We start from the raw sequence: 23,841 nt of genomic DNA on the forward strand, positions 1-23,841 counted from the left end.
GATTATAGCTTAGTTGCTCATTTATGATTTGGGATAGACTGTGATACAGTTCCCCCAAGTATTAAGAGCAATAGATCTAACACAATTTATGCTGGTTTCAGCATTATAATGTCTGAAGAAGCTTCCATGTGATAGCTATAACTTTCAGAGTGGCTTGTATGTGAATGGGGAGTTTCCTGCTATGAATGTCTGGTGACACTGTGAGAAATGTCTCCCCCCCCCCCAATAGGTACATGCAATAGGCCTGCGAGCAGAAGTGTGTTCTCAGTATAAGCCATGTGGAAATTACTTTTTAAACTGAGGCTATGTGGCAGTGTTCGAAACTCCCATTGTTCTAGGCGCATTTTGTAACAGGGAATTTCATTAGCACGAGCAGTTTCTGAGCTCTGGGCTCAGTACTGTGTCTAAGATTTCAGATTAAATCTGCAGAGTGGAAGGAAAGAAGGACCTTTTCGTGCCTCCCACTTCGGAAGAGTGGAGAAGAGACCCTCTTAAGAATATTAGGGGGTGGGATGGGGAAGGACTAGACCATGTGAAAAATGAACATAATATTTTAGCTGCAGTTCATTCATTTTCAGCTTTATATTCTTGTTATGAAAAGCGCGCCTAGACATTCCGTTGTTGCGCCCATAAGCTAGGTTTAAAGTGCTATTTAGCTCCTAGCTTTCATATCTGTTTCTAACACTACTATGTGAAATTAGTGTCATGCAGAAACTCTCTGTGTTATAGGTACTACTAACCTCCTGAGTCCTTACCGCTTCCCATCACCTGTTGTTTTGGCATCTCTATTCCCTTACTCTTAGTTCTTAAAGAATGCGATCATATTGCACACTTACTCAGAAAAAGTGCTTTATAGGCAGTTCTCATGTTATTTGCAAGTAGATTGAAAGAAGCAATTTGCACCTGGTTTTTAGATTACCGTTAAAAGGTTTGCCCATCTGTTAGGAAAAGATACTTGTAAAATGAATGAGAAAGAAAAATCCTTCTTCCAAATGCCACCTACTTAATACAAATTGTGCTGTTGATGATTTCTTTTACTCAAATTAAGCATTGATGCAAGCCTGCTACATGTAAGGTTCTCTTTAACAGGCCTTGATTTTCATTGTAATGATTTCAGCAATTTTAAGTAAAGAATGAATGCATCTATATATATGAGGGTGCATGCATGGGTGGCAGGATTTTGTTTAGGCATGATTTAGCACTTTGGAACCTTTCTCTGAGACACTAGATAGATTTCCAGATTAGGCTGTTTCCATCAGAGTGTGATTCATTTTTCCTCCTCATTCACCATTAGGAAATGTAAAAAAGAAAAGAAAAAGCCTTTCCCACTCTCCATTTGACAGAAGCAGATGAAATTTGCAGGCATACTGCCAAATTACAAGCAAGTGGCTCTAGGGGTGCTAATGCTAGGCACCTTTTAAGTTTATAGGAGTTCACTTTCCATATGAAACCATTCCCTCTGGTTATAAGCATGACCTATTAGTCACAAACATGAGTCTGACCAAACTGCGGGAGGCAGTGGAAGATAGGAGTGCCTGGCGTGCTCTGGTCCATGGGGTCACGAAGAGTCGGACACGACTAAACGACTAAACAACAACAAATTAGTCACAGTGGAGCTCTTTCTCTCCTTCCATGTTGTTCTCCTTCCCTGCTTTACCCCATCTTGCTTTTTATGGTAAGCTAAGAGATTTTATTTTTGCTTCCTGCAGATACTAACTTACTGTACACTGTGGAACTTCTACCTCCACTCTGCTCTGCTCCCATCTCTGCATGTACCTTGTACCCTCCCCAGATCTGTTCCAGAAGATTTGGGGGACCCCTAAATCCATAACAGATTTATGGACTTACAGGTGGTAGAAAGGGGAGATTCTGTTGCACAAGTTGGGCTCCAAATCATTTTCCCTTAAAATTTTATTCATGGTAATATATGCAAGAGGCTCTAATTTTAAGACCGTAATCCTAACTGTATATTCAATGGGACTTCCTCCCAGATAAGTGTGGTTAGAATTGGTGCCTAAGACTGAAAACATTTAAAGCTGACAACTTCTACTGGTACCTACTGCATCTGGCAATGCACACCTACATTGTTCAGCGCTTTTGTAGAGTTACCTTATCAGGGTGATGTTATGCATCAAGAGGGCTAGCAATTCTAAATAGGAAAGGACAAAAAAAAAACCTATTACAAAATCTGTCAAAAACAGCACTTTATCCTTAATGTAAACCACATACATTATCAGAAGTCAACATTTATAATTTATGCATAAAAGCACCAACTGTTTTATGCATGCTACTGTTTTATGCATGCTGTTGTAAATAACTTTGTTCCTTTCAGGCCTGCATCAATTATCAAACTTGCTCCTATAGCAGTGATCCTAAGCATCTGATTGTTTGTCAGCCTTGGTTTATACAGCTCCACCACTAGGACGCTTTGTATGATCTCCTAATCTCTCATTTGGTGCAAATGCAGCTGCATCTCACACGTGCACACTGTATTATCAAAAACCGCCATCTCAGGGTTTGCACACTTGAAATTGGGCAAGTTCTAACAATAGGCCTAGTAGAAGGATCTTGGACCCTAGATCAGGCATAGGCAACCTCGGCCTCCAGATGTTTTGGGACTACAACTCCCATGAGCCCTAGCTAACAGGACCGGTGGTCAGGGATGATAGGAATTGTAGTCTCAAAACATCTGGAGGGCCGAGGTTGCCTGTGCCTGCCCTAGATTCTTACTTGCACTTGAAAAACAACTATACATGTATTTAAAGGTCTAGCTCACTGTTAGATGAACAAACATATAAATACCTTTTCTGAAGAGGTTGTTTACAGTAGCTTTATCCATCATCAAGGGATGTTTCTAGGGAACGTTACCTTTGTGTAGTAATAAGAAGAGCTTGGTGTATCAGACTACTCAGTCTGGCATCCTGTTCCTTTACAGTGGTCAGCCAGGTGCCTGTGGAAAGCAGGATATGAGGACAGTTTCTCTCTCCCACGGTGGTTCTCCAGCAACTGATAATCAGAGGCTTTCATTCTGGGGGGAATATATTGCTATTGTGACTAAAAGCATTGCCTGACCTGAGATTGGTCACTTTCATTGAGAAGAAGACTACTGTCTAAACTGTAGTTTAATCATGCAGTGTGTGGAAAAAGAAGTGCCTTTGTCCTGATACTCCTGATTTGATAACCCCGGGTTTCTCTCTCTCTCTCTCTTCCTCTCCCTCTCCCTTTCTCTCCATCATGTATATTTTTATATATCTGTTAAGATGTCTGTTAAGATGAATTGCTTTCAAACTAAATAGTTCTAAAATGTAGCCCAGGCATAGGCAAACTTGGCCCTCCAGATGTTTTGGAACTACAACTCCCGTCATCCCTAGCTAACAGGACCAGTGGCCAGGGATGATGGGAGTTGTAGTCCCAAAACATCTGGAGGGCCAAGTTTGCCTATGCCTGATGTAGCCTAAGACATTTTAAGCAGTAACCACTTATTATCTTTACCTTGAAGGAAAGCATCCAGAATTTCTGCAAGCAATTAGTTTACCTCCAAGGGCTAGTGAACCTTCAGCTTTATCTCAGAACTTGCAAGCAAATGCTTTCACAAAATTAAATCTTTGTTTAGAAAATGCCTTAGGGTCTCTTCAGTTCCAAGAATATATATGCAAACAATGCAAATACCGATAAAGGAAGGAGGATTTAGGATCCCAGATTTAGAATTGTATCACCAAGCATATTTACTTTACCTTTACGCAATTCTGGAGATCCACAACTGAAAACAACTGTTCAAATTGGGCTGCTTTGGACTATTTCTATGTAGCACCTTTAGAAAGATGAGCGGCACTTGGGTCTAAATACATTAATACTCCTAAGTCTCTCTGCCAGCAATGCTTGCTGGAGGAAGTCACTAGCAGAGGGACTCAGGAATAGTGGCAGTTTCACCAGTGATATTCTTCTGAGTGAAGCCGACCACAGTCTGTTCCTCATACTGGTCCTTGGCGATATATTGATATATCACCCAGGCCTAGTCATGTGTCGTTTCTATACTGGATGAAGTAGTAGTTTTGATGCAGGTTATTTCCAGACCATTTTCAACTTGTGGCAGGCAGTGGCAAATTGGCTGTACCTAGTGGCTGATCAGATTACTGTTGATATAAAGTTTGATTGCTTTCAGCAGGATGTTTTTGCTTATATGTGTAGCAGTGCCTACTGAAGATGGCACTTTCTCTGAGGAATACAGTAAAAGGTGGTAAGAACAGTAGTTACTTTCCAGAACATAAACCAGGCAGAAGAGTATTGGCTAAGTGGCGACAATGTTATTTTAGAAACAATAATCTTCTTTAGTTTCTGACAGTTGTGCAACCCCTTTGCCAGTCTGAGCTGAGCAGATGTGGGGAGCAGAGCGGGCAGGGACTTTTTTTGCACTTGTCCTGGGGTGTGCTAACTTTTCATTAGCAAGTTATAAACTTGACAGACTTTCCAACGTATAAACAGAATTATTGCTCTAGAAAGGAAGGTTGATGTTTCTCCATCCAAAGATCTTGGGACCAAGCCTTTTGCATTTGCTCATAGGATGGATAATCCTGTAAATAATGGTCAGCATGGAATTGTTTTCTCTCTGCTGTGCACACTGGTGAATTGATTAATGCTTTTATACAGTCAGTGCATAAAGTTTTAATGCAAACTCTCTTTTGTTATGCTCACCATTCAGCGGCCAGTGCAGTCTTTTGGACAGACAGGAAAAAGGTCAAAGGTACAGTAGACGTGTGTGCTGGCATGCTAAGGAAGTCTTCATGCTTGATGAAGCCTTGCTATTTTGTGAAAATATGTATTGACTTCAGTTTTGTTCTTTTCTTTGGCAATAAAGTATTTTTGTTTTGGATTTTTTATTTGCCTAATTGTTTTGTTTTGCTTTGCCTGTATATTTCTAGTGGCTTCTTGTTGCTAGACAGAGGAAATAGTGCTTCTCTTTGCTTAATTTTTTTCCCAGTAACTGAAGTTGCTTTCTGCTGATATCATGATGACTTTAAAGCTTTAACTGCTTGTTCTTTTGCCTTCTCATAATGAATGATTGTGTATTGAAAATAGTCAGCATACGAATGTGAGCAGTTTTGTTATGCGCTTGGCAGTAAGTTAAATTGAGGAAAACTATCTGTGAACTGTAGATTTTTAATTTATAAATACTTTTCTTTAGTCAAGTACAAAGTTAAAGCTAGTTCGGGGCCTGGCTGTGTGTGAAGAATCTCCTCCACCTCCCACAGCTGAAATTTCACAGGACATCCAGGTAAAAATAAAATTGAGTATGAGACCTGAAACCTGGGTTTTTTGCTCTTTAAATAATGTTTTGAAAGAGAGCGGGAGTAGGGTTGCAGTTAGCCCTTTTGGGGAATATTGTGCAGCTAGAAAAAGTGTATGCATATGGATGCATGTTGGTGTGTGAACAATTCATCACGATAGAACACTAAATCATTCCCTTGATCAATAACATAAAAGTACTTGGGTTGAGTGAATATAGTTTGCACACATGCGCTGTGTCTCCTGTGGCTCATACCCAGCTTTCTGGTTGACAAAGTCATTTAATTTTTGAATGTTTGGTAACTCTAGAATATCTGTGTGTGACTAATACAGTATAGAAGGTTTAGCTCTGCAATCAATAAAGTGATTTGCAGTATACCTACTAGTAACTTAGAGACTTGTTTCCTGACGTTGAAGCAGTCATATTTAATGTGCCTGAATTTCATGTTCTGTAGAAATACGGTACTTCCCTTGACATCAGTGTGGCCTTATGAGTCCATCTTACTAGAGCAGCATAGTGGGATTGTCTTGTGAATCTGTTTAAAAGTCTGCCCTGTGTGGGGACTCCTGAGCAAATGCAGTTGTATCATAGGGCTTTATTATAGTCATTGGCCTGTTTTGCATGGAACACTAGTCCATGATTTAGTGCTGTATGAGCAAGCCCAAGGTACAACTGGAAAAGGTCTAAATGAGTCAAGAAATAGAAAGTAATGGGAGAAGTTGGATTATGTGGTGGCCAGTATTATGACGTAGGTGACAGGGATTAGAAATGAAAGCAGGGGTTTTCCCCCCGCTGCAAAAATATAGCTGACAGGAATATAGTTTTCTCCTCCCTTTTGCAAGTAAAATAAGTGCTTAGTAGTTGATTTGTTGTTGTTTTTGAACTCACAAGTCAGAAAGTTGCTACCTTTTAAAATAAGTGTTCCTTTCAGTGTGCTGGTGTACTGTATACCCTTTGGCATGTGGTATCTGTATCATTTTAGTTGTCAGTTAGCAGTAATAAGATTATTTCTCTTTAATTGCAAGGGTATGCATTCTGTTATTTGCTATGAACCTATACTAAGTTATTTACTAAATGCAAATCCTCATCAGGGAAATTAGCTAACTACTTTTTTTTGGGGGGGGGTCATGACTCATACTTTACAACATTCCATTGTAGAATGAGGATCCGATTTCTACTTCCATGGTCAAGAGAGTCATATTGTCTTGTGTATATTCAGAAGTGATACTAGCACTATAGTTGGCTCAACCTCCTTGACATCTGTGGCATAATGGAAGCAGGAGTTGGAAAAGATAATAGATTCCTACACTCAAATGCAAGAGAGGTGTTGGGTTTTTTTGTTTACAATAAAATAACTCCTATCAGTCAAATCAGAATTGTAATGTAGGGTTGAATTATTCTCCGAAATGAATGGATTTCTCATATTTCTCTTTTAACTTCAGCTGTGAGGGGGAGTCAAGTTTCCATCGAAGCAGAAGTGTTTCTCATTCATTCTCTAAAATGATATTGGCAGATTTTGCAGTACAGTTGTTTTGTTGTATCTTCACAATTTGCTAAACTACAGGAAGTATGGTGTGTTGAGAGTAACTTAGATTAATTTTTGTTGAGCCCTGAGTAAGTAAGGAGATCAAGGGCACTGAGAGGGGACTAGGCTTTGTGCACTGGGCCCAGAGCCAACCAAGGGTCTGGACTCCTAGTTTTCAGTGAAAAAACCCCAAAACAGATTTTTGTCTGCTCTGAAAGGAAAGTTTTGAAGCTATATAGAGCCACACACCCAGAGACTTTTCTGAGATGAGCCAGCCGGTACCTGCCTTTTTGTGTTTTTAATCAATGAAGTGAGAGCTGTGTTTGGTAAGTGAGCTGTTTGGAGACTGGGCAATAGATTTGAAACCTGGTGTCCTAAAGTGTTGTTGTTTCTCCCTCTGATTTACTGCATTTTTATTTCCTGTTTGGCATAGTTTTCTTCAGAAGAAATTCACTGTAAAGCTAGCTTACGCTCCATCTTCGCTATACATTCAAAACAGTATCGTACCACTTTATACTGTCATTGCTCCCCACCCCCACCCCCCCGTTACTATTGTTTATTAAGGGTGCTGAGAGTTGTTAGGAGACCCATTCATTCCGCTCATGGAGCTGCCATTCTTAGAGGAGACAGCCCTTCTTCCCGGGGATATAAGCATGAAGGTCTCTTTGGCAACCGTTTTATACCTCTTCCCATATCTTCACGACAGCTGTGTGAGAAAGTTTAGGCTGAGAATTAGTGGACTGGCTGGAGCAAAAATAATCACAAGTTAATTTAAAGTGCGAAACTACATATTCTCAGAGTATTTTTGCTCACACGGTTGGCAAACTGGCATTTGTTCGTATTTTGCTGTTGGCATTCTGTTTGTCAGACTTATTACCTGTGTGTAACTCCAGATTTATTTCAGGCCTGCCTACCCCACAACTGCAAGAAAAGGGTAAAAATTTGAATATGACCTAAAAATATTCACAGATGTTATGCAAATTTGAGTCTTTGAGAACAGCAGCAGAGGGCCTCATCCATATACTTTATATTGTATTGGCCTGAATATAAGCCTCACCTTTCCCCCAAATTCCAACTGTGAAAAGTTAAAGTACAGCTTATATTCACGACCCTACGGTATGCAGCCAGGAGCGCAGGGCAAACAGCGCCAGGAGCGTGGCAAAGTGACACCTGCCCTGTGTGCAGTCCCCCGTCCTCTCCCCCAAGGCTGGGAAGGGAGAGAGCAAGGAAGGGGAAAGGCCGCCGGAAATGCAGCACGGCTCCCCCCCCCCCAGTGAGCATCCAGGAGCAGCGAGGAATGGAGCGGCTTATATTCGGGTATTCCCCCCCCCATCAATTTTAAAGGTGCAGCTTATATTTGGGTGCAGCTTATATTCGGGCCAATACAGTATGTATCTCAGGAAATCCTATTTGAGATCTCTAGTTGGAATACTTAACAGTTGAAAGGGGCCAAAAGGATATAAAGTGAAATATCTAATCACAAAGCAGGAGACACCTCTATTCAAGCTTAGTTGAACAGTCCTCAAATTCAGTATTGTCCAGTCATAGAATTGTAGAGTTGGAAGGGAAGGTCATCAAAACCAACCCCCTGCATTGTAATCCTCAATTGGTTATGCCATCGGATGGTTTTTGTACTTAAAGTTTCTATGGTATACATTAAAGCAGGGATGTGTTCAAGATGTTTGGCAGCTTGTTATTTTCTTAGCTTAATATATTGGACTTTCCTTTATGGCAGGATAGATGGACATTGACCAGCATGAGAATATTAAAAAGTCAGAGCAATAATATGGCAGTGTTTCTGTGGTGATTAATGCTCTTGAAAAGGCTAGTTCCACCAACATATGATGCACTAGCAGGGACATTCCCCATGTGTTTGAGTCCATTGAAAAATTCATCTTTCATGAACATTAAAGTTACTACAAGGTTTAATTTGAACTGGACTGAAAGGCTACATTGTTGAAAAAAGACCAAAATCTGAAGCTCGTTTTAAAAGACGAATGAATGCAAAAAGTCATGTTTCCATAAATGTTTTATGACTAGTTTACACATCATAATGTTTATGACTATGTTATTTTGATACTTTGGGAAAGTTTGATATATATTCATTTTTAATGTAGAGTGAACTAGTTTTTGAAACAGCGGTGTTTTGTGCAGTTTATGACATAATTCAACAATTCCTGTTTTTTGTGTGCTCTATAGTAGTTATTCTCTGGCAAGATTCTCAACTTGAATTCATTTCTATTTCTTGAAGATTCTCTGGTGAATGTTGAAACGAGTTACAATTGAAAATTTAATGAATACTTTATTTATTTTGCTGCTGTTCTGTCTTTAATGGCATAAATGAGCACTGTTCCACTAGCTGCAACTATATTGCATGCCCCTTAAATCAGATTTGTAGAGTTGTGTCCACTGTAGCAATTGCATTTTGGAAAGATTTAGATAAATGAAAAAAGACTAAAGCAGTATATGCTTAAAGGTATGTGACAAATTGTTCAAAATAAAAAAATCTGTATCAGTGTAAATTCTGTCAAATCCAGGCACTAAAATGGGTTGTTGTTGTTTTAATAAATGAACTGAAGGAAAGATCGCTACAAGAGAAGAGTTAGCTTTACAGAATGCATCTTTCCTTCTCCCCACCCCCCAGTTAGGTGTCCTTTGTTAGTTCCAGGGAATGGGAATCTGCACCATCAGCTTTGTTTTTTTGTAAGTCCTACTGAGTTCAGTGGAGTTAACTCACAAGTAAGTGGGAATAGAATTGCCATCTAAATGCTGAAACGCATGGCCAGCCATAATTACCCAGTTTCATATAACGTTAAGCCAAACCCATGGTTTAGCGTAAACAAGCAAATGTCCAGGTTTCCATTGAAAAAATCATGGCTGCTTTGCTCTTTTTCTGGTCCTACTGCTGTTGTGCTGCTGTGAGCAAAGCCATGTTTTGACCCGACATCATGTCCCCTGAGTGGTAAGCCAGAGAACAAATCTTGGTTAAAACTCATGGTTGGTCTCTCTAGCGAAATAAAGCATGAGCCCAGGCTGAGAAACAATGCAAAACCCAGAGCAAATGCCCATATATTTGCTTGTCTGTGCTAATTCATGTTTGTCTTAGCATTATAACTGGACCTTTGCTTGGGTTTTGTTTGGTCCCCAGCCACTGAAATCTATGTTGTGCACATAGTGGGTTTGTGGGAAATAAAATAATGCTAATAAATCAATTTTCCTTTTAAATGGATTGAGAGGTTCTAAGACAATGCTGTGTGATTGCTTTCTGGATTCCAACCAACATATTAGGCTCTCCGCTGCAGTTGGTCGATTGCTTAAAATGACACATTTTTCATAGTAGGAGGGGAAAGAATGACGGATTTTACTTTTCAACAGGAGAAAATTCAGATCCAGCTAACACAATCTTTTGAAAAGGAGGAGAAACCCTTGAAAGATGAAGCAGAAAAGGAAAAGTCCATTGATAAATTGCCCAGGAAAATGTTATCAAGAGGTTTGTTATCTATCGTTCTTTTTAAAAATCTCATTAATCTAGCAGGATTGCTGTGAGGTGGCAGTGGGGGGAGCGGGGTAGGGTGGAGAAGTATAACTGGAATAGGACAGTGGCCTGGACCTGACTGAGAACAATTTTATCTACTCCCTCTTTCATTCAGAAGCCAGAGGGTGGGGAAAGTCCAAGGACAAAAGCTAGGCTGTCGCCAAATTTATTGTGCATGTTTGTTCAGAAGTAAGATTTCAGGGGCCATGTTTGGATAATCATATCTCTACTTAATAACCCAAGATATGAACAAGCTTTGTGGTACCCCCCTTTTATATAAGCAAGAGAACAAACAACCCAGGAAGTTGTCTCAACTGGGAAACAATGTTTTACAACTTGGGAACAAGCTGGGATATGACACCATGGTTTGAAGCTGGCTTAATTTTTTGGCTTATTCTGGAACTATTAACCATAGTTTCCTGGTTTGGACAAAAAAGGCAAATTTATAGTTAGCTCAAGACTTCCTTTCTTGCTTGTTGGCTTTCACAAAGGAAGGAGTAAAGGGGTTTATTGTCTGCTCCCAAGACATGTTCATATATTGGCTATTAAACCAAGATGTGGTTGGCCAAACCAACCCCCTGTCTTCAAAGGGGATTGCCACCGGGTTAGTTTGGGTGACCCTTGGGAATAGTGTGGGGTATAGAGGGGGGAGTTGGCAGAAAGTGTGCCCCCCTTATTTGAGCCGTGGTACAACTTCGTATCCAAGCTGGTGTGCAACTATACTTCCAAATGTGGTGTTCTGGTTACTAATATGTAAAAAAGACCGCTCTTAAAATATAAGGAATATATTTTACTAAAATAATTAATATATTTTCTCCAATCCTGGATTTTTCTTTCTTTTTCCTTTTTAGATTCTAGCCAAGAATATACAGATTCAACTGGTATAGATCTACATGAGTTTTTAGTAAATACGTTGAAAAATAATCCCAGGTAAAGAGGTGTTAGTTTGTTGTTTTTAAATTCAAATTTATTAAATTCAAATTTTCTTACTCATTTTAGTTTGTGGTACTAGTAAGTGCCTCAAATATTGCTCTGGGACAATGGTTCCCGATTAGCTCATAACTATGGAAATAAGTTTTGAAGATAAGTTTTTCACATGACCCGGACAGCTGAGGGGTATGGAATGGTGCCATGGGTGGGTTACGCAGACCCCAATTAGGAATCACTGCTTTAGGATGCCTTGTGTAAAGCCTTAAAATATTTATAATTCTGGATCTTGCTGCATCAAAGCCTACTTCTTCAAATGATTATTTCCATTCCCTTTACTCATATGTTAAGATAGTTTTGTCTGAATGATTATCTGCTGAAATGGGTACAGAAACTTACGTAAGTGATGGCTAATATGATGGAAAGCAGGGGCTATAGCAGGGGAAGCCAATGTGGACCCCAGCAGATGTTGCTGGACCACAGCTAGCATGCTGGCAGGGGCTGATGGAAATGGTAGTGCCACAACATCTGGAGGAAAACATGTTGGCGATCCTTTATCTACAGCAATTCCCTCGGCTGCAACTCATGTGGCTTTTGTTGTTTACACCAAGAAACCATTTTTTGGGAGGAGAGGCCTGGGGGCAGGGAGACTCTGCCTGGGTGGAACATCATCAGCATTACTCCACTAGGGCAGGGCTCCTTGTTCTACCTGCCAAATAAGGCTTGCCAAGGCTGAGCCAGTCCAGGATCCACTGGATCCAAAGGCAGCATCATGCAATACCATTGGGCTCAGTTGTTGTGCCAACAATTTGCCTGAACCCCACCTACCCCTCTATCCAGTGTGCATGGCAGAGCTGGGCCACTGCTTTATTAAGCTCTGCTTGTTAATATATTTTAATACATTTGTGATTTAGAATCATAGAATCCTTTTTAATAGAACAAATAGTATTCTTGCTTAATACACTTATTATATTACTGCATCTGGAAGCACTATTGTCTTCTGTTGGACTACCTCCTTTGTCTCACCCCTGTGTTTTTTGTTTCTAGGGACAGAATGATGCTGCTGAAATTGGAACAGGAAATCTTAGATTTCATTGGTAATAACGAGTAAGTGCTACTTGCTGGTTTTGAAGAAGTTTTTATTATATATGGTGTAGTAACTCAAGTAAAATTAAAACTTGATGCTGCTTTTCAGAATCCCTCGAAAGAAATTCCCCCCCATGACCTCTTACCATAGAATGTTATTGCACAGAGTGGCTGCTTACTTTGGACTGGAGCACAATGTGGACCAGAGTGGGAAGTCGGTTATAGTAAATAAAACCAGCAATACCAGAATGTAAGTTAGGATTTTTTTTATTCTTCATTAATCAAGCAGTCCAGTTGTCTGGATGATGGAACGTTTTAGTCTACTGACCCAGGTAGAATCTAGTGAATGTCTATTTTTATTTCATTTTTTTAAAGAATTCTTCTTTTCCTAGAGGTGATCCCTAAAACATGATTGTATTTCAAATCAAAGGGATCACTAATTTTGTGGGCATCATGATAAATGAAAGCTACTTTCAGTGTCTGGGGTGAGGGTGTCACTATTCATTCTCTGACTATCTAGAAATCTCTCCAGTGCTGCTGTTCCTCCATCTTGTGAGAATAATTCTTATTCCTGAACTGTAAAAATTTGGGATCTTGAAAGTAGAAGGGTTACAGCAGGCAAGACAATTAAAATGTATAATTGGGTTAGAGCTAGCTTTTTGTTGCACTACCTGTTTTTCTTTGTTTGTTATTCTGTAATTGTTATGCACAAATCATACATTATTCATAAAATAAGAGAATCTTCAGTAATTATCTACACCACAAAAAGGGTCTTTTGCTGTGTTATCCTGAAAAAAAATATTGTAATATTTAACAGTTTAGTTCTAACTTGACACACAGTTTCTTGCATTAGACAACCTTGAGCTCCCTTCTTGAAATCAGACAAAATGCACAAGCTTTTCCATGTACAATATATGCCAAACGTCATTCAATCAGTCATTTGCCTCTGGGATTTCCATATTTCCCCATTTATGAAACATTTCTCTTCTAGCTGTAGTAATTTAGAGGAAACAATAATTAATGCCAACCTTGGGAACCAAGTCTTCAGTTTTGATGGTGTTGGTGGCAGCTCACACACAGTAATTGTCCTTAATAATTTCAGCAACTTTCTTCCCTACAATTCACATCATACACAAAAGTCTTCTGGTCTTGATGCAACACTTTTTGTGTTAATTTGTTGTTGTTTTCCTGGTCTTTTAAAAATAGCATTAAAGGTGCTGAAATGCTTTGTCAAATTGGGGATTAAGTATGGCAGCCAAAGTCAAAGGACAGCATGCAACGTTTTGCATAAATAGAAGAGTTCAGCAAGAACAGTAGACAGTAGACCTTCATATGTAATAAATTGATTTCATTGGGAAACTCTTTTCCTTTTGGAGCCTTACACCAAGCCATTGTGTTCAATGAGATGTTGATTCTCATATAGTTGTTCCCATGTATAAGACGTCTAGAAATATTTCTGCTGTGTAAGAGTTTGAATACAGGAGGGTTAACCTTCACTTACCATGTAGATGCCTGATCAGAAAGTCACAAGTAATATTCACAAAGGTCATTTTATGCAGAGGTAAGGGAGCCATAGGTATTGCTGAAGGTTTTCTGGAAGCCTCTCGCATGCTGGATGAGGGACACCTTACTATTGAATTAAAGTATAGCTTGCCTCTTAGGGAAGAGGAGCTAGTTTAGAGAACACACAGTTCCATTGCTCACCCACAAATTAGTCATCTGAATAACAGTAGAGTCACAAGCACCTTGTGGTCTGCTGATATACCATAAGTTTTTTTCTTTGTCTTTGGGTGGCAGCTATATTTGCTCAGAAAATGGTATTGCAGAAAAGTGGAACTTACTAGCTGTTATGAGGGTTTTCATTTTATTCCCACAATTATTTTTTGTGTTTCAAAATAATTCTCATCCTTGTATCTCCATCCTTTCAATCTGTAAAATGAAACAGACATACAGCATTTTTAAAAAGCTATATATATTTAAGATGTGCTTATGTAAGATGTGCTCAACAATTACATCTATTTGCTTGCTATACTCTTTGTTGTCTTCCCTGTTGTAAAATGACTGACACCTAGTTAATGAAGACTTTAGTGAGTTGGAGAATGAGCTACAGTAACAGATGAGCCCTTTTATTGTGAAAATAACTTTTGATATCAAAAAACATAGGCTGCTTTCTGGAAGCCCCAATAATAATTAGCAGGCATTTCATATAACCTATAGACTATGTAAATTATTTTAAAAGGTTTTCAATGTTCTTATTTTAAATCATTTGGGATGTAAAATAAGAATTTTAAAAGAAAACCTTGGAGGTCTGCTCCATATTGAATAAAACCCAACTTGCCTTTTCCTCATAGGCAGATTCCCCGCTCCAGTGCCGATCAGTGCTGTTAATGACATCATCAACCCAGTGCACACTGGGACGACTCAGTGGAGTGGTGATTGCAGGGCAGTAAATTCAGGGACCTTTAAGAGAAAAGAGGTAAGACAGTCTAAAGGTTCTCTGAAGTGCCTGCTAATTACATTTGGGCATCCAGTAACTCTTAGGTAGTTTGGGAAGTATTTCATTTAATTATAATACAGTTCAGGAATTAACTTGATCCTTGCTTTTATGCAAATCTCAAGAGTAGAAAATAAATGAAAAAAAAATGCAAAACATGTGTGCTAGTGTACCACAGTGTGTAGTTAGCAAGGCCCCAAATAAATTTCTTATTTGTGAATGGGATTCGAATTCCCATTTACAAATTAAATGTTTTTTCTGCTGTTAGCATTACTTAGTATCTGTATGCCTCAATACAATTTATTCAAATAAACGTATGAAATGAAGGGACATCAGTGCTCTCACAAGTGCATAAACTTCACTAGTTGCAAAAAAAATAGATCAAAGAAAATGAAGGTGTTAGGACAGAAGCTGTATCCAGGGCAGTATCCCAAGTGTGTCCTCAGAGTTGTACCTTCTTCAGATTTAAAGGTACACACAATTTAAAACATTTTCATACCTGTCATGATTTATTTTATCTTACTCGTTTTTTTTAAAGACCTGACCAGAAGTTTTGTGAACATATAAAAGATGAAAAAAGTGAAGATTTTCAAAAGCGGTACATCCTTAAAAGAGAGAACTCTAGTCTAGACAAAGATGATAACCAGGTAAATGTTGAACTCATATAGTTGTCTTGACTACACACTTGCATTGTGCAATAGAAATTGGCAATTAATAACTTATTTAATTTAGATGCGAATACGATTAAAAGATGACAGAAGAAGCAAATCTATAGAAGAACGAGAAGAAGAGTACCAGAGAGCTAGAGAACGAATATTTGCACAAGATGTAGGTATTAAATTACAAGGAACATTCATAGCATCTTTGACTATGTATGACTACCGTGACCCTAGATTGTTATACAGTACTTTGTTTATAATACTTGAATATTTAAATCACTTTGATATGCATTGGGTAAAGGTCATAAAAATGCTGTGACTACATTAACATTCAACAGTGTGTTGAGGGAGCATTCAGCTGGTTTGGAAACCAGCAAGCAACCTGCTATTCTTTTCCACCAGTAAACCTTTAGATAAGGAAAATTTACGCCAAATAAGGAGTGGTGGAAAACAGACTGAGGAATAAAAACTAATCAGGCCAGCTGTCCCCTGAGGACTTGCTAAATTCTGGATGTTTTAAGACTTGCTGTCCAGTTTCCCTTGTTTCTAATAAAACTTATGTCCATATTATTTTCTTGGAATCTTAAGGTTTTCAAGAATATTTTGTATTTCTGAGAAACTTGCAGTAGAGACATGAAGGTGGGGAGGCATTTGTTCACTTCTTACATAATATGGGATGTGGATTTTTTTAATAGCATGCTACTTCTGTGACAAGATTGTGGGATAGTAGGGATGTGCCAATGTGGAGGATGTAGGTTGCATTACGTTTTGTCAAGGTAGTCTTGCCCCCCTTACCACCTTCTTACAATCCTGATCTGCCCTTACAGAGGGAGTGAAGATCTTTGTATTGTTGTTCATTAAGCAAAAATCATCTTACCATTATTTAAAATGAGCTCAGACATCCACCTGTACAGATGGTGATTCTGTAATCATTCTGACTCTTTCGTATCATTGTAATTTCATACAATATAATGAAAAAAGCAGCCAGCACCTTATGGTTTGGCATAAAACAAGTCAGGCTTAGATTGCTGGGCTGGGTTCACATGTTCAAACAAACCATAGTTAGACTAAACAAACCATGGCTTATCATTAGGAGTAGACTAGGCCAGTGTGTGACATGGCTTGCTATAATCTTACTATTAACTTGTGAACTGTTATTGAGTAGTATGGGCTATTTATTACAGGTGACCAAAATACATTTAAACGTGTGTGTCATATTATTTGTCACATTGGGATTGATAATACAGTAGTTAGCAATGGTGATCTTCATTCTACACTGTTTCTTCCTCAGTCGCTGTGTTCCCAAGAGAATTACATTATTGACAAAAGGTAAGAGAAATCAGTTTTTAAACAAGTTCTTATTTGCTTTTTCTAATAAAATATTAAGCTACTGTTTTATTGAACATGCCAACAGAATCCAGGAGGAAGAAGCCAATAGTACCCAGCAAAGGCGGCAGATCTTTAGGTATTGAATAAATTGGGTTTTTTGAAAAAATCCCAAAGTATTTTGCACGTATTTCACTTTTTCTTGTCCCTGATTTTGCAAATAATCCCTGTATTTTATAAGCCAATTTGGTGAATTGCAGGGTCAATAAGGATGCTTCAGGGAGGTCAACCAACAGCCTTCAAAGCAGTACAGACAACGAGCTAAAGTATTCTGAATCCCGTCCATGGAGCAGCACCGACTCTGATAGCTCCCTTCGCAATTTGAAGCCAGCTGTGACCAAAGCCAGCAGCTTCAGTGGGATCTCTGTTCTGACAAGAGGCGATAGCACTGGAAGCAGCAAAAGCACAGGAAGACTATCTAAGACAGGTATGAGTGACAAACAATCTGCTAATGTGTACATGCGTCAAATATCTAAGGAGAAAATATAGCCCCTTTTTGCAAAATGTAGTCCTCCGCCCTTTCAGAGATTATTTTGAGGAGTGTTGCTTTGGCTTAATTGCAATAGCATTTTGCTGCAAAACAAGTCTGTAGTGTGGTGGTTGGGAATCTGTGGCTTTCCAAGTGTCATTGGACAACAACACCAATTGTATCTTACCACTGGTCTTTCATTGCTTGCTGGGGATGATGAGATTTGGGAGTCCAGCAACATCTGGAGGGCCACAGGTTCCCCATTCCTGATATAGTGATTAAGTTTGTGTTGTTATAAAAAGACAAGCAAGGCCCACTGTTATCCCATTGCAGCTGGAATAAAGGCAATGGCTTTACCCCACTTTACCACCTTAGTCAGTGACACCCCCCCCCCAAAAAAAAACATGTTAGAAACCATTGATTATGCAATGTATTTGGACTACCTGGTTAGGCAAGGCATTTGGGTCAGCATTAACCCAGCTGGTCCTGATTTATTACTGTGGACAATAAACTGAAACCTGACATACAGTATATAGTGCCAGTCAAGGAATTTAAATTCAGTTAACATTACAGTATTTCCCTGACGTATTTAGATTGGAAAGTTTTCATTTCAATAACACTGGGGGGTCCTAGACATAAGCAAAAAATTGGGGAGAATAACTACAATAGTCAGTTTCATAAGAATGGCTGAGAATTTATTGGTGTAAGGTTTCAAATGGCAAGTGTACTCTTCATGTAAGATAAAACACACATTGGATTTAATGTACACAAGTACTTATGCAAGTACTTACCTTTGAAGCAAATACGTGAGCCGGGATAGATTGAGACCGTTGTGACCCAGTGTCTATAAAGCAGGGATTTGAGTGCAGGCCACCCATGCCCAAATCCAAGCACAGCCTTCTGCACTCCTGGGCTTGGACAAGCTGAGCTTTCCCACTGTCTCACTGTTCCCCTTTTCTCTCTTGGTAATTGGTAGTGATGTTCAGTTTTGGGAAGCCAGGTGAACAACCCTGACAAGGTTGCCTCCCATGGGCAACTGCCTAGTTCAGTATTGTCTACTTTGACTGGCAGCAGGTCTCTGGGATTTAAGATAAGGGTCTTTCCCAGCCCTACCTGGACATACTGGGGATTGAATCTGGGACCTTCTGCATTCAGAGCAGGTGCCTTGCCACTGAGCTTACAGCCCTTCCCCGATGACGAAAGCATTTGTTATTTTTTATATCTACATTTAGGCTATCTCCTATTGAAGGTAATTATCTTCTGTATCAAGTTTTGCTTCGCTTATAGAAATTAAATAAGTAAATAAGATGAAATATTTTTTATTAAGCATGAATTTAAGGAATAACTTCATTTGACAAAAGGTGTGAGCTATGAGAGGCTCAGTCCTGCTAATGGGAACCAGTTTTAAAATATATCTTCCTATGGATACAGGTGATCTGGGAGCTATGTTCTTTGCCAGCTAAGCAGCTATCAACTTTTCGTTTCTGGGAGTGTAAAGCTCTGAATTATCCTAAATATGTAGTAGTGCACGTTCTTTCTGAAACACAAAGTACCAGTCTTGAAAGTCAGCTTGCTTAGTTATCTTTGTTTTATTTTTTTAGCCTCCTGATGTTAGCAAAAGCTGTTGATCTCTGGGTCTTCTAGCAGAACATGTCAATGAAACATGGTTTGTGGCCTCACTTGATGGAGGCTGTTAAGAGCTTGTTTGTGATATGACTGTGAAAGGCAGCAGGGCATTTGCAGAACTTCCAATGTTCCAGCATTTACTTAGCTCTTTCAGAACCTTCACTTAATTTCACAGGGTCCATCTCATCTCTGCTTTACAATTCAACGCTGAGTTTGGACATAGCCCAGCATATCAATCTGTAGGCCATATTATGGGAGGAATAGGGATATTTGTTGGTGATGGTGTTCAGTCTCTTGTGGAGAGTTTCTTCACATAAAAAATCAAGGTTACGGGCACAGCAATACACAAGAGCCCTTTCCATTACTGCTGTCTAGCAAGACATCACTGTTTGATGTTTGGATTTCACAACAATGTTCCCATAGTATTGAGGCTACAGTACTGTAACATTTTCCTTGGTAGTTCTCCAGGATTGGTCCTTCCAGTTCTTGGCTGTGTTAGTTGTTAGAATACACTCATTTTCTCCCTCTCTGAACTTCCTAATGGGCATCCACAGGTATAAAACAAAACTTTTAAACTTGTGCAAAATGTTCACTGTTGTGAAGTGAGTGCATACCTGTGCATGTTAGAAAATCCTATAGTTAGGTTGGCCCTATAAGAAACGGGTTGGGTAATTCATTGGGAAAGCACTAACTTCAGTCCCGGGAGAACTTTAGTTTTTTGCTGGAATCTCAGTGGTCACCCACAGTGTGTTAAATTTCCAAAGCAAGAATACATACACAGGATCTCTTCACAGTTAAGGTACAAGCAATCTGTGTCAAGCGGTCCTGAGTCTGCAGTCTTGCTTAGGAACATAACGAGTGCCTTGCTGGATCAGATTGTAGTCTTTTAGGTTGTTGCTTGATTTTAAATGGCAGTTTGAATATAATTTGATTGATGTTACGAATGTAATTTTATGTTGCTTGGTTTTAATTATATACTTTAAGTTGATGGTTTAATTATGTTGACTTGGCTCCCAGTTGAGCAAAACGGCAGCATAAAAATCAAATAAATGAATAAACTAGTCGAGGATTATTTTCAGTCAGCCTACAGTCAGTGAATGATCCTCCAGAAATAGACCAGTGGGCCATGCCTACATTGATCTGATACACCAAAACGAAAGCATTAAAGCTTTAGGTATTCAGATTTCATATGTAACATACTAGTACACAGAGGCCATTTCTAGCAAACCATAGTATAAATCTGGAGTAGCCAACTTGGTGCTATCCAGACATTTTGGACTATTGATTCCTAGTAGTAGTAGTAGTAGTAGTAATAGTAATAATAATAATAAGAAGAAGACTATCCTGCTCTTCCTCCCAAATGAGTGCAAGCTAGCAAACACACAAACGATAAACCTCTAAAATACTGAAAAATGATTCTAATATGGATGCAGATTTAGCTTTAATTATGCTGATGTCAATTAAATTTGAAATCTTGAAGATTATACCATTTTATAAATGGTTAATTGTTTTCCTAGCATGTGGCTTGATTTAGAATGGTACGAAAGCCAGTATACATTCTTTCCACAGTTTCATCAGTGCTGCATCATGTTGCAAGGTACACTTGTAGACATCCTTGCAGCATACTGATTCAGCCACAACTGAAAAGCAAAATTAGTACCATAAATTTTGATCTGCTGTGTGAAGATGAAAAGTGCAATCAGAGTGAGAGCTCTTCTCAGTGAGGAGCAATTGTTCATTAAAAAAAGACAAATCTTGGCTCAACAGAGCCATTTAAAATGAAAGATGTTGGCTTCATCTCAGATATTTATCACCTTAAAGATTATACAGAAGCTGCTGACTTATTCTTGCATCTCATATATGTACACTTATTACAGAATTTGAAATATTAAAGCTAAAGTTGAGCTATGCCAAGTCCCATTTTGGTAATAGGTTAAACCCGGTTCTTAATATTGCCTATTGACATCAACATGGCTTAGTGTTGACTTCTCCTTAAGATTAGCTTCATCTTGATACCTAATTCACTGACTGATATGCGAGGGTGGGGTAGATCAGGATGGGGAACCTGTGGCCTTCCAGTTGTTGTTGCACTACAATTTTCATTTTCCCTGACAGCTGGCCTTGCTGGTTGGGGCTGATGTGTTGGAGCTCAGGAGCCTCAGAGTCCCCCCACCCAATGCAGCAGACATAAACTCTGTTGTAGGCTATGTATGTGATAGAGGGGGATCTAATGGTGTTACATGGTCTCTTTTGAAGGCTGCTTCTGCATGCTTTGGTTGCCTCAGATTTCTCAGCCTACTGCTCCATTGATTAGAACCTTTTTTTTTTGGGTGGGGGTGGGGAATAAGACATGGTGTGTTGCCATTCTGCTTTATTTTTCTCATGCCCGGCATGAGGGCAGAGAACCTGTGCAGAAGTTTGGGGCAGCTTAGGGCAGGCCCCTCTGCTCTCCTGGCATGCACTTGTAGCTGATGCAACTCACAATCAGGAGAAGCTGCAGGGGTTGGGGCGGGGCAGCTACTGTAGTTCCAGGCTGTGCATTTAAAAGCGTTAAGCATTTAATAACAACCTGCCTATTTAAATGTGCATGACTGTTATTCTGTCTCTAGGTGAAATTCATTTCTCGTTACTCCTCTCCTAGGTTCAGAGTCTTCTAGTAGTGTAGGGTCATCCACGGGTTCTCTTTCTCACACCCAGCAGCCTCTTCCAGTCACAGCTCTCAGCCAGCCTTCTCATGGCACATCTGCCGTCTATCCAACTGTCAGCACTAGTAGTTCCCTTCCCTTTGACGGTGGCATAAGTGGGCAAGTGGCGCCTCCTAGCAGTAGCTTCTTTTTGCTTCCCTTGGAAGCGGCAGGCATACCACCTGGAAGTATTCTGATCAACCCTCAAACAGGTTGGTATCCAGCCGTGGATGTCTGTGCCTTGTCTCTGTCTCTCTGTCTCTCTCTCTCTCCTTCCCCTTTCCTTCCTTTTAACAGTAACGTTTAACTTTCCATAATGTGTAAAAGAAAATAAATTTTAAAAAAGATTATTATCAGTTATTTATTAAATTTATATCCCACCCTTCGTCTGAAGATCACAAAGATCTTTCTGCCTTTCTCTTCCCCACCCTCCCAGCCTGATTTCCCCTTCTCCTAATTTTGCAGCAACATGTATTTTAACACCTCCTCAGAGGACTTTGTAAAATTGTAATGTTATATACCTTGATGTACAAATGGTGAGGAATAGTGAGGATTTCTCATCAGATGATGCTCTTCTGCCTTATGAGGAGCTCTTGTGCGTACAATATTTTCAAATGGCACATGAATAAATAATAAGAATAATAATGTGGAATTGACAAGTATAGATGCTGCAATTGGTTTATGATCTTAAATTACTTTTTTCTGTTAATACCTTCTATACCTAGGTTGGTAGATATGAATAAATGTACAGTAGTCCTTTATTGGGCCACCTTCAGTTGAGAGTGAAGAGGTATGATACGGTTCTGCTGCTAAAGCTGAACAGTATCTGAAAGGAAGACCATCTACAAAGCCTTCACTTTCCCACTTAATCTTCCCACAAAAAAGCCTTGTTTTGACACCTGCTATTAAACCCTTTCGTCCTCTTGAGGAGTAAACTATAAAGCAGCTCTGTCTCTTGAAAATAGGCAGTGGTTATAATGCTATGTTTTGTTTTGCCGGTAAATTGCCTTTTGCTGAATAATGTGTGTGTGTTTCATCTCGGTCCTCTAGGTCAGCCATTCATTAATCCAGATGGCACTCCAGTTGTGTATAATCCTCCTATGCCTCAGCAGCCTGTTAGAAACCAAGTGCCTGGACCTCCACAGCAGCCACCTCCTCCCCTACCACCTCAGCAACAGCCAGCAACCAATCACATCCTATCACAGGTGCACATGTCAAAATATGCAATGCTTGACTGAGCGCTCTTGGCATCCGATGAGAAGAAAATGATGGATCGTTGTGGCTATTAGTTGGGGAAAGGTGGTGCTGTCCTATATATGACTTGGGGGGGACAAATTTTTGTTCCAAGAGACTGCATTTTCTTAAAGCAGTGAGACAACCTGTCGTGGTTACATATGCAGTGTGTGTGCCTAAGTTTTTAAGAGCTAAGAATCTTACAAATCCATCTTGCTTAATGTGGTGTGGGACGTCCTTATGAAGCAAGTCACACCTATAGATGGAGGAATGCTTATCTTTAGGGTTACTGTAGGTAATCTGAGTCTTGTGTCAAATTTACTTTTAGTTGCACAATTAATATGGAGGATGTTCTTGATTTTGCATAAATCCCCCCCCCCAAAAGAAGAGAAATACTGCCACTTCCATTTCTTCTTACTCTGTTGTTAACTGGTGTGTGTTCCACTGTTACTTCTTCAGCCTATCCGACCTCTTCAGCCTTCTTCACAGCCTGTTCAATTCTCCACAGTCACTTATCCACCCCCGCTCCTGCCCGTCTCGTCTACCCAGCAATACACTGTGGTATAATACCTTCTACTCACCTCTTCTGTGCATGACAGTATCTTTATAGACTTAGCTTCATGTGTTAGGATGTGCATGCATAATAAATAATACAAATACTGACTGGCTGTGGCATCCAAGGTAATTCGGCATGGACCGGGGTGCAAAAAAGGGGTTCAAGGAGGAAAGTAATCCTGTCCTGAGTTCATTGGAAGTTTACCTGCAAGTTAAAAACAAGCTGTGTGCACAAAAACAATTGCATTCTTGGTTTTTTTTAAAAAAACCCTTCTTTGACATTACTTTTTCTCAGCCAAACAGTATTTGTTTGTACCTCTTGAATATTTTTATTTTGTTAGGGCCCTTCCTTCTCCTCCCCCCCCCCGCCTATTTCTT

The 23,841-nt window shown here is 39.5% G+C and overlaps 1 protein-coding gene across 4 annotated transcripts in view; it reads left to right on the forward strand.

Annotated features, from left to right (window-relative positions):
- The window catches only part of R3HDM1 (R3H domain containing 1), an 88,275-nt gene that overhangs the window by 34,535 nt on the left and 29,899 nt on the right, over positions 1-23,841 (forward strand). For 2 of the 4 annotated variants that reach the window (XM_083488732.1, XM_083488733.1), the window contains 14 exons: positions 4,700-4,741; positions 5,183-5,272; positions 10,185-10,299; positions 11,196-11,274; positions 12,319-12,378; positions 12,467-12,607; positions 15,390-15,498; positions 15,584-15,679; positions 16,802-16,839; positions 16,925-16,975; positions 17,097-17,323; positions 21,633-21,887; positions 22,726-22,880; positions 23,368-23,469. In XM_083488732.1, coding sequence (XP_083344858.1) covers positions 4,700-4,741; positions 5,183-5,272; positions 10,185-10,299; positions 11,196-11,274; positions 12,319-12,378; positions 12,467-12,607; positions 15,390-15,498; positions 15,584-15,679; positions 16,802-16,839; positions 16,925-16,975; positions 17,097-17,323; positions 21,633-21,887; positions 22,726-22,880; positions 23,368-23,469 — 1,560 coding nt within the window. The remainder of the gene's footprint in view (positions 1-4,699; positions 4,742-5,182; positions 5,273-10,184; positions 10,300-11,195; positions 11,275-12,318; positions 12,379-12,466; positions 12,608-15,389; positions 15,499-15,583; positions 15,680-16,801; positions 16,840-16,924; positions 16,976-17,096; positions 17,324-21,632; positions 21,888-22,725; positions 22,881-23,367; positions 23,470-23,841) is intronic. The other 2 variants (XM_083488734.1, XM_083488735.1) reach the window with 2 other exon arrangements.

Source organism: Podarcis liolepis (genome assembly GCF_965112155.1).
Source record: "Podarcis liolepis genome assembly, chromosome: 1".
NCBI lineage: Eukaryota > Metazoa > Chordata > Lepidosauria > Squamata > Lacertidae > Podarcis > Podarcis liolepis.